Here is a 10,577-nt window from a genome sequence, read left to right as displayed (position 1 = left end):
CCATGTGACAATTCACAAAAATTAAGTCTTTTTATTTTTTTTAAGAGAAAGAAAAAAAACAAAAAAACACATGTTTATTTCTGTTAACTACTCTTTTTAATAAAGTATAAGGAGATACATGTACAGGTACCAACATGCACCAGAAACTTGTATTTGATGTATTTAAACAAAAGGCATCATTTTGGCACCACATTTAGTAACATAGATGACATATGACTAAGATACAGAACAATAATAATTAGCTAGATATTTTCATGTGAATGAGATCAAAAAGTTTTTAACAAATGTGTGTAATGCATTATTACAGTACAGTTCCATTGTCAGCAAACAAATAAAGGTCTGCAATGAATACATATATTTAAACCCTAAACGCATAAGTTGTAAATAATGTTTAATGCATGCATACTGTATAAAATAATAATTCTTAAAGATCGCACGTGCTTGAGAGTAAGAAACAGTACACTCCCGGTTTGTGTAGTTGAATACAGTAACAGTCTGCTAACGGTGTAACAGTTTATTTTTCAAATTATCTTTATTGAAAGTGCAAAAGAGTTCATGCTACCAGTTCTATACAGACACATGCTCTTAATTGTGGCCTATATTAAAATAAGTCATTGAAAACTAATGGTAGCTGGTTTTGTGTTTTAAAAATAAACTTAATTGCACAGAAGTAACAGCTTCTACAAAACAGAAAATGAAAGACAAGGTTCACTGTTTGCACTTTCAACTCATGCTGTAATCTAACAAAAAAATACACTTTAGGAGTGTTTTATATTAAAAGGAGTGTTTAATACTGGATACAGTACTAGACCTGTACACCTGACATCTCTGCATAGTACTTGGAATAAGCAGCAGGGTTCTGAAAAATATAGCATTACACGTCCCAGTGTGTTGCTTCAACTGTTTAAAAAACGTTTCATTTTTCTTTTCATTGTTAACAACCCGACAACTTTTTACACATTAACTAATGTCTGTTTCAAATCTCTTTTCAAAATGGCCACCTAGTGCACAGATATTGTAAGGATTATTGCCCACATGGTCAAAAGGGTAACACTGCAATAACGATCCATGCTGTGGTACAAAACAGAAAAGCCAGAGCACTTGTTATGGTTTTTTTTTGTTTGTTTTGTTTTTAAATCCTGCAGTGATTTTAGGAGGACAGAACTCAAACCCCAGTGCACTAGAATGGCTATTTTGAAAATAACTTTGAAACAGACTTTAAAGTTGCAAGTGTAAAAAGTTGCCAGGATGTTAACAATGAGAAGAAAAATGATCAGTACGTTATTGAAATACTTGTAGCAACACATGGGGACGTAAAAGCTATATTTTTTCAGAACCACACGACTTGCTCTTTAAGAGTTAAGTTTCTCAGATTTTAAATTTTCCTCCCCGTCAGGTTCAACATTCTTCAGTTTGTGTAGTCCTTCATACTGTGTAGTGGGTCCACAAGTTTATTGTGTACATGCATCAAACCTTAAAAAAACAAAACAAAAAAAAACACCACACACGTTACGCAAGTGTTTCTATGAACCTGCACATTTTTTTGAACATTGAAATCAGTCAAACTAAAATTACAGTAATCCGTCTCATATCTGCCCTAGCCATTTACCCGCCATGATCAACCTCTTCAGCAACGTTAGTTTATTATTGAACAGAGAAGATCAGTTTTCGTACACTGTGTTGTATGAGCTCAGTGCGCTGCCATTGCTGGTGAGCTGTTCAGTGCGTCAATACGTAAATAAATCTTGCGGGGCGTGTCGATTTCAACCTCCGTCTCAATCTCTTGCCTGTCACTCAGCAGCGAATGCACGCACCAGACGGCTACTCCGTCACAAGCATTAATACACTATCTTTCTAAACAAGGGATTTAGAGGAGCTGAATCTCAAAACAATGATTGTGTGAATATAGCAATTGTTACATCTCTGTGCAGAATCAATATGGGTCAGAATAATGGACAAAAATTCAAAGGGCATAATAATAGGAGCATGCTATAGACCGCCAAATTCAGACACTGAGCAAAATAATCTGTTATACAATGACATTCGAAATGCGTGTAGAAAAGGAGAAGCCATACTAATGGGGCATTTCAACTTCCCCCGTATAAAATGGGAGAACCCGGCGAGGAGCACGCCGGACGAAATTGAAATGGTGGAAATGACAAATGACTGCTTCCTAACGCAATTTGTCAAGGCACCGACTAGAGGGGAGGCATGCCTTGATTTAGTCTTTTCAAATAATGAAGACAGGATAACAAAAACAGAGGTCAGGATATGCTGGACACGTACTAGATGATTTCAAATATGAAATGTACTTTCTGATATTAAAAATGAAAGAATAGGGTTTTTTTGAAGAGAAAAACATAGAAGGATAAAGAGAGTATCCTTGTATCACCAGTAGATGGCTCCCTTGCTCCATGAAATAGTTCAGTTCACTTGTTTCATTAGGACATTAAAAAAAATAATTTGATTTAGGAAACATTGGAGTTTTTAAGAAAATATAGAATAACGATTTACTGCTTGTATGTCTTATCTTCAGAAAGCATGACGCTTGATAAAAAGGCACAATTTTGGCTGAAAAAGTGGACGTTAATCCCACCTATAAATTTATGTTTCCAAAGACGAGTAGAAAGGGATTCTTTGCAACACATTAATCAACATTAAAACATAACAGCCAAGGTCCTAAGAAAAAACCTGTTTCGGCTGGATTTTGTATGAACAAAGGACAGGGTCAAACTTGGTTCAGTCATTATAGAATATAAAGGGTTTAATGTATTAATACCGGCCTGTATTTGGATTTAAATAAACTGGACCATCCATTCAAATCTTAGAGGGAATCACCAAAGAAAAAAAGTGATATTATAAATTCTAGGAGCGACGGTTAAACTGAAGTAAATTCATTAAAAGTCTATCTTATAATGCCATTTATAGTTAAAAAAAGGTTCAGTGCTAACTGACACTGTTTGTAGTTTATAATGGTCAGAGAAATGGAAATTAGACACAAAGGCCAGATATTGCAAATTAGTGAAATAAATGATTGGCCCTTTTTTGGACAGAACAATGTTTGAAACTAAGAAGATTTATTTGATTTCATAGGATTAATAATATGTTTTAAGTATTTTGGTCTAATAAGAAAACATATTATTTAAACTAACGAGTGTTATTGCTTGTTCATGACTTTACTGTAGTGATAAAAGACTGAAGAAGCCAGAGCAGTATGTACTTTAATCAGTTTAAGGATTGGTTCAGTTTCTTTCTCCAACTAAATAAAAAGTCCTTTAGACATTATAATATCCATTAAATTACAGTAATATGGTTATTTGATAGAAACTGCTGCCTAGCGTAGAGAAGGGGGCCTCTTTTCTTATCAAGATGTAAGGGCTATGAAAGAAAGGAGGGGGCCTTCTTTCACATTCCACTTTAGTAAAAACTGCAATATTAAGGTTTATTGAATTAATGGTTTAACACAAATATAAAATATATCTTGAAATAATATGCAAAAATTATGGCATAACAGACATTTATAGGTCATATATGTGAAAAAAAGTGTTAGTAATAATGTTTCACATTAATCACAGGCACTAGCCTTGGAAAGAAACAAGGGAATGTGGAAAACTGCTTGCAGAAGCAGACTTTCAGGGTCAGATACAGGTCAGAGCCTGGTAAAGGGTGTCTGCTAAGAAATAAATAATTGTAATAAAAATTATTACAATTATTTAAACTTAATGAAACTACTTGATCTGAATATTGTATGAGGCAATCTTTTGTCAAATGACATTAGTATATAGAATCAAAACTGACTCAAAACTGACTCAGTATGTGTTTCTCTTAACACAATATGAGGTTAAGAGAAACACATACTTTTAATTTATCAAAATATAATCAATTAGAGATGATGTTACATATTAAAAACATCTCTCAAATATAACACATATAAAAAATAGTGTTTGCATGCACATATATCAGTAGTGTTTTTGTATTGCATTATAGACCAGGATCTTGTGAACCTTAATTCACTTAACTTTTCAGATAAAGGAGGGGCTCGGAGGAAACAAGGAATGAGATCATAGGTTCAGAGTTGGAAAAATATGAAGTCTTGAATTTATTGGTACATGACTCCACTTAATTCTGAAAAGTTGGCCTGGATCTTTTGAAAACTATTTGTAAAAAAAGATAAGAACTGTCTAAACAGATTAATGATTGGATTTAATTGAGGCTTCACATGCATTTCAATGAGGAGAAAAACCTATAAAACCCTTAAGTAATCATAATGGAGTACCACACTCATACCTGGCAGGGTAAGGTGGTCCATTCTCTGCAGACTTACACATTTGAAGTGTTAACTTTGATATCTGTTAAAGACACTGGACTGCCCAGATAGTCTGACAGCTGGGGATGTGATGTAGACTGTAACTGCTCAATCCAATATTTAGCAGTTAATAAACCGAATGAGTACTGATCATACTCTGATTCGTAAAACTTCAAATAGATGAGTCTGTGTGAATTTCTTGATTATTAAAAGTTATCTGGATATATTGCGGGTCCAGTGCACGAACAAAAACCACTAGGAGTAATAACATCTCTGTCCTCCTAACGTCTCCCCTGAGTTAAGAGTGTGTGCAGAGCAAATACAAAGAGTACGTATGAAATCTGAACTCTCAGAATTCTGACAGAGGTGTAAATAAACAAAGTATGCTCTCTGAAATGACCCATAAAGTGTGTATTTAAGGAATTATGTTTAAAAATTCGAAGACGGGGGTGGGGGTTTAAATATGTCTAAGATGGGCAGTGCATCACCATTATACCAGACAGGGAGTACAAATGTCAGTCATTTACACTTTCTGTATGCGTTACACAATTGCAATCCAAATGGAGCAAGAACGCAGTAACAAATGTTCTACCTACTTCTATTAAACAGACACACTGGAAATTCTAGCAGAATGTATTGGTTGCAGCAAGATACACCTGGCCAGTGCTTAACTCAAAGTATTTAAAACTCACCTTTAAAGTACTTCACTGTCTTAACCCTCAATTCTAACGTGGCATCTTCATCGCAGACAAAGATCGTACGAGGATGCTGCTGGAATGCTGAAACTGTCCACATGTGATTGACTCCTTCCTCAATCGCCTTGTACAAAGCAAAGGCTTTGTGGGCTCCTGTGATGAGAATCATCACCTGAAAGAGAGTAAAGAAACACAATAACACTTACAATAATGTACTTTGTTAAAGCTCTGTAAGGGAAAAACAAAACAATTTGTTATACTGAAAACATTTTACAAAAAGACGCCTACAGTGCTATAAACAACCTTCTTGCAATAAATATGCAAACAATAACAAACATCAAACTCTTGACAAAGGTGTCAGGGGAGCACTAATGTGACAGTTTCCAGAAATTACTAGTATTTATGCAAAACCTGAAAGGAATTCCTGATGTTTAGATCAATGCAATAGACTTGGTCACATCTTGGTAGCTTAATGCTGTTAACAAATATTTCATAATATGAAAAGAAAAAAACAAAAACATACCTCTCTAGCATCCATCACTGTTCCCACTCCGACTGTTAAAGTCATTGTTGGAACTTTTGACATGTCATTACCAAAGAATCTAGCATTAGCCACAATGGTGTCCTTTGCTAAAGTTTTAACTCTTGTCCTGGATACCAGACTGGAGCCTGGTTCATTAAAAGCAATGTGTCCATCAGGACCAATACCTGGAAAAATAATTAATAAAATAGCAGAGTAAATAATCAAAAAATATTCCAAGAACTGTGCAAGTGTAAACATGGAATACTGTTTACCAACTGTAAATCCCGTGAGGCTTATCCAATTTCAGGAACATTTGCAATAACTTATTGGACATTCTTAATCAACATGGTACAGATTATCTTAAAAAATAACGTGGATTTAGAATATAATACCACATACGGGTCTAAGGTGAGGTTGTAATTGCCGATATATGAATCGCTTTAGTTTAAATGTGTTAAATAAAATAGTGGTAGATCCTTTTGTAATTACATTTTCACTGTCTGCTGTTATGATATTTTTATGTACAAATACAGACACATTTTAAATAAAAGAAACACCCATATACAGATTTTATATCTACAACGGGTCACGTTATATTTATATAAAAAAATAATAATAATAACATAAAAAAAAAGATTGTGGAGCAACTACCGCGACTCTCAATACTGTGAATAAAGTATGTTTAAGAGATCTAATAAATGAATTGGTAGTGCAATGTGCAGTTACAGAAGTGAAAATACACCACCATATTTTATCAACTCTTAATCAAACTTAAAACCAAAAGAAATGTCAAAAGAAATAAAAGGGATTTATTTAATATTTATGAGCTGTGATATTTGTGGAAAAACAGACCTGCTGGTCTGCCAATAAAAAGCTCTTTACTCACCTCCAACAAAAAGGTCAATTCCCCCAGCTTCGGCAATTTTTTGTTCAAACGCTTCACATTCTTTTTGCAAGTCAGGTGCATTGCCATCAAGAATATGGACATTGGCAGGGTCAATGTCAATGTGCTTGAAGAAATTGTTCCACATGTAAGAGTGGTAGCTTTCAGGGTGATCTCTTGGTAACCCTGTTATAAAATAACAGTTTATAATATTAATGGATGGACTTTCACCATGCAAAGTTTTAAACTGGTTGCAAAGGGCATATTGTATCCTTCCTAGTTGTCACACAAAACAAAAAAAAGGGTTTTAAATACACATCCTGTTGATAATGTTCTGCAGTTCATGCCGATACTTCCTATGGAAGGAACACGGCAGATTTTGTTTCTGAACTACAACCTCTTATGAAAGTATGCCCTTCCTGTAAAAGTGCTGACTTTTTTTCCTTGGAAGCTGACATGCACAGATGTGATTACTTGCAAATTTTCAAACAGTAAATCAGACTCACCTACGTATTCATCCATGTTAAAGGTCTTTACATATTTAAAGCAGAGGTCCCCACTTGTATGGTATTCAATTAACTTTTTGTAACAACCCAAAGGTGTGCTTCCTAAATGAAAAGAATTGGCCAATAAATGCAATAAAGGATTAAGAGATCAATCAATCAACAAAATCAAGTATTATCTTTGGAAAAAAATGCTAAAATGCATTCTTATCCAACCTTTCTTTGTGTACCCCATTTCTTTGCTTTATTTAAGGCATCCTTTCATTTTTACACTTCAAAATACCTGTATTACAGAAGATGTTAAATACAATGCTTTAAGTTTATATAAAATGCAAATACTTACCAGTGGGTAGTCCTAATGTAAAGAAGTTGTCTGGACCAGGCATAAACTGGACAATGCGATTGCGTATATATTTTGCTGCCCATTCGCTGGCCAGATTGTACTCATCAAGAATTACTAATCTCATTTTTCTGCAGCTGTCTAATCCAGTACTTTGATAAATACGACAATAACTGTAAAATAATTAGGAAAATGAATTAGCTGTGCAATTAAAAAAAAAGTCTATGCGGTTTTCAACTCATGCATAACAGAACATACTGTGGCATTCTTGAGACTATTATTATTATTATTATTATTATTATTATTATTACTTTAGACTCGTTTTGTACTGAATTCCAATATTCAGACTGGTGTGGGGTATTAAAAAAACATAATCACTGGTTATTATCATCCCATTTTCAGTGACATTCACTTAGCTTAATGTGTATCAGGTGCCTTCTGTATCAGAAGAATGTATACCTTCAGAGGTGTTTATCACTTAAATTGGGATTCACTTTTACACGGAAGTTGCGTACTGAAGATCGTATAGTCCTCTTGTTACAAAAAGTATCACAATAAACTTAATCAGAGAAGGCAAGTTAGAAGTACGATATGCTGTTTAACATGGACGTGCTGGAATATCATTAGAAATCTTGAATGTGTCATATAACTAACGATTATACAGAGTTGTATTGTTTAAAATGTTTTACAGAAAAACAAAAGTGTTGCATAGTGTCTTATCTACTGCCGCGTTTACTAATTTGTGATCGAGCTGGTTTGTCATACAATTTACAGAATAAACACTTCGAATAGTTTAATGCCACTTTATATTTACTCAGATTATTTGCATATAACTTATGATGCAATATCTAGAACCCCATGCTAAATATATGTTATAAAAACGTTTGCTTTTAATTATACGACTATGCATACATCATTATTATTATTATTATTATTATTATTATTATTATTATTTAAAGAACAAAGCCAGCCAATACTTACAATGCACTCTTCCTGCTCACTGAAAAACACTACCCAAGCAGCCCCGAATCAAACTAAACACAGTTCATGTGACTCGCCTCAAATCATGTGATATGTGTTCGCCACGTAATGAAATGAGCGCCCGGATTGGTTCATTTAGCAGATACCCTGATACAGCTTTGTTAACAAGAAAGAAGTATTGAAAGATTTGGTTATTTTGCTTACTTGAGTTACTATACTTTACGAATATACATACACAATTTAAAGGCACTCGGTATGCATTTTCAAATGTTACATTAAACAAAGCTGAGTGAGGGTAACGGTGTTACGTTACTGTAAAATACTGGGTGCATTCACGGAGATCATCCGGCACAGATTCCCCCCTCCATCTCTTCGAATCGTGCTGTTTGGCACAACACTGGGGCCCCGACGCCAGACGCACACACTAACAGAAATAAAATTGCAAATATGAGTAAATGTACCATTTCTGTGCCAGGTATCCTACTCAACCAGCCTTTAGTGATAGAAACGTTCAGTTTATATTCACAAACCTAAACTTTTCAGATCTCTTTTTTTTCTTTTCTCTTTTTATGCTTGCATGCTGTTGCCTTAGTCCCGCCTCTTCTCACTCCATATTAGTCCAGGGTCCAAACAAGGAAAGAGGCTTCATTAAGGCAGGGTGTCAGTGGCAGGGCTGAGCTAGGACCCTTTTTATACAAGCAGGTACTTCATACATTTTCAAAAATTTCACTCATTTAATAGGACAATAGGGCAATATAAATAAGCCAGTCCTCCTTTGTTCATAATTTATTATATTTTCTGTTTTGAAAATGAGCTGTGGAAAAGTAAAACATATTTTTTAAAAAGGGGTCCGATTTTAATTGTACTGTAATGACCACGGTCGTTGTATTTGAACTTGTGTTTCTTTTCTGATTCTTAGAAGGAATAGACAGACCACTGATGCAGATGCAACGCTCCGTGGAGCTTTTTAATGCCCTCTGTGACACACTAACAGTCCCTGTTTGGGCCAGGACCACACCATCAAAACAAGAAAACCCACTAACAACCCTCAATCCTATCCTGCAGCTCCCTCTGTCACTTTTTGTATCCTCGCTCCTGTGTTCCTGCATGCAGTAACACACAGTTACCACATAGGTCTCAGACGGTTTGTTTTTATATCTCACAGTAGGTCTTTTACCAACCCCCCCTCCTTCCCCCGAAACACTCCATCCTCCTCCGACCAGACCACTGCACTTGGTGGGGGGCCTCCAAACCCTCAGGAGAAGGGGGAGGCGGGAAACACCTGTCTATACCCCTCCCCCAGTCTAGGCACCCCAACCTCCCACACATTCCCACCCCCAAGTACCCACAGACACCCACACTCACACACAATCTCCGCTACGGCTCTCCCATCCTGTAAACTCCCTCACAGCTTCCCCATAGCTAACTACCACCCCTCACCCCCTAGATGGTGTAGCCCATGCACCTTACAATAACCGCAAACAATAACAGTGATGCAACAGCAATAACAAAGTCCCTCTGGAGCGCTAGTGCCCATGCCGCGGCCTCTGGGCCGGGTCGTTACAGTACCATTGTTAGTTTTATTGAATATATTGAGCTGATGTGAATTTACATCATTACTGATCAAAGTTGGAATCTTGTTCTTCATCAGATTCAGTCATTTGCAATAATTTGAAATTTGTAAGGATTTTGGCAGCAATCTTTATTCATACATTCACAGGCTTCAGTGCAGGCAAGTCCTAGTAGAACTGCAGTAACTTTTGCACTTAGGTTTCCTACACCAACATGTAACTAACTGTGAAAGTGCAACAGGAGCTGCTTGCTGTGTCATTAATGTTGGCACCATCATAGAAGTGACATTATCCCTGTGCCAGCTATAACCAATGGCCGATGGCATATGAGTTTGGGCCACCAAAGCATTACGCCTGATTACGTCTGATAGTTTGCCTTCGTTGCATGTTGTCGTAGACTGTCTTGTCTTGGATGTAGAAGTTCATTTTTATTTTGGTTCTTGCAGAACTTCTTGTAGCGCAACAGATTCACACCACCATCAGGTTCGTCACCATACAGCCTTGTGATGAGTCTCTCTACAGCACTGTTCAATGATAACTCAATAGTTTTGCCCAAACTTTGCAGTCCAACAAAATGATCAAGATTTTTAGAAACAGTATTCAGTGGCTTTACTTTCCCAATTCCTGCCAGCGGACTTGTTGAGTCACAACCTGTGATTGTATGCAGTGCAGGAGCATATCACACAGGTCTAAACCACATGTTTTTGCAATGGTATATGTGGGAAACAAGTGCTGATTATCCTTTATATCAACGTCCCTAGCTAGCCAGTTGTGA

General features: G+C 36.0%; 1 protein-coding gene across 1 annotated transcript; it reads right to left on the bottom strand.

Moving 5' to 3' along the window:
- Positions 1-73: 73 nt before the first annotated feature.
- On the bottom strand, positions 74-8,360 carry gnpda2 (glucosamine-6-phosphate deaminase 2). The gene is made up of 7 exons (XM_034035525.3): positions 8,232-8,360; positions 7,254-7,423; positions 6,914-7,015; positions 6,411-6,593; positions 5,525-5,709; positions 4,999-5,173; positions 74-1,473 (listed from the first exon to the last, which is right to left on the bottom strand). The coding sequence occupies exons 2-7, from the start codon at positions 7,375-7,377 to the stop codon at positions 1,409-1,411; spliced, it is 834 nt and encodes a 277-aa protein (XP_033891416.1). The 5' UTR covers positions 7,378-7,423; positions 8,232-8,360; the 3' UTR covers positions 74-1,408.
- Positions 8,361-10,577: the final 2,217 nt, after the last annotated feature.

This window comes from Acipenser ruthenus, chromosome 1 (assembly GCF_902713425.1).
Source record: "Acipenser ruthenus chromosome 1, fAciRut3.2 maternal haplotype, whole genome shotgun sequence".
NCBI classification, from domain to species: domain Eukaryota; kingdom Metazoa; phylum Chordata; class Actinopteri; order Acipenseriformes; family Acipenseridae; genus Acipenser; species Acipenser ruthenus.
The sequence above is the reverse complement of the archived record's forward strand: the minus strand, read 5'-3'. Positions and strand labels throughout refer to the sequence as shown.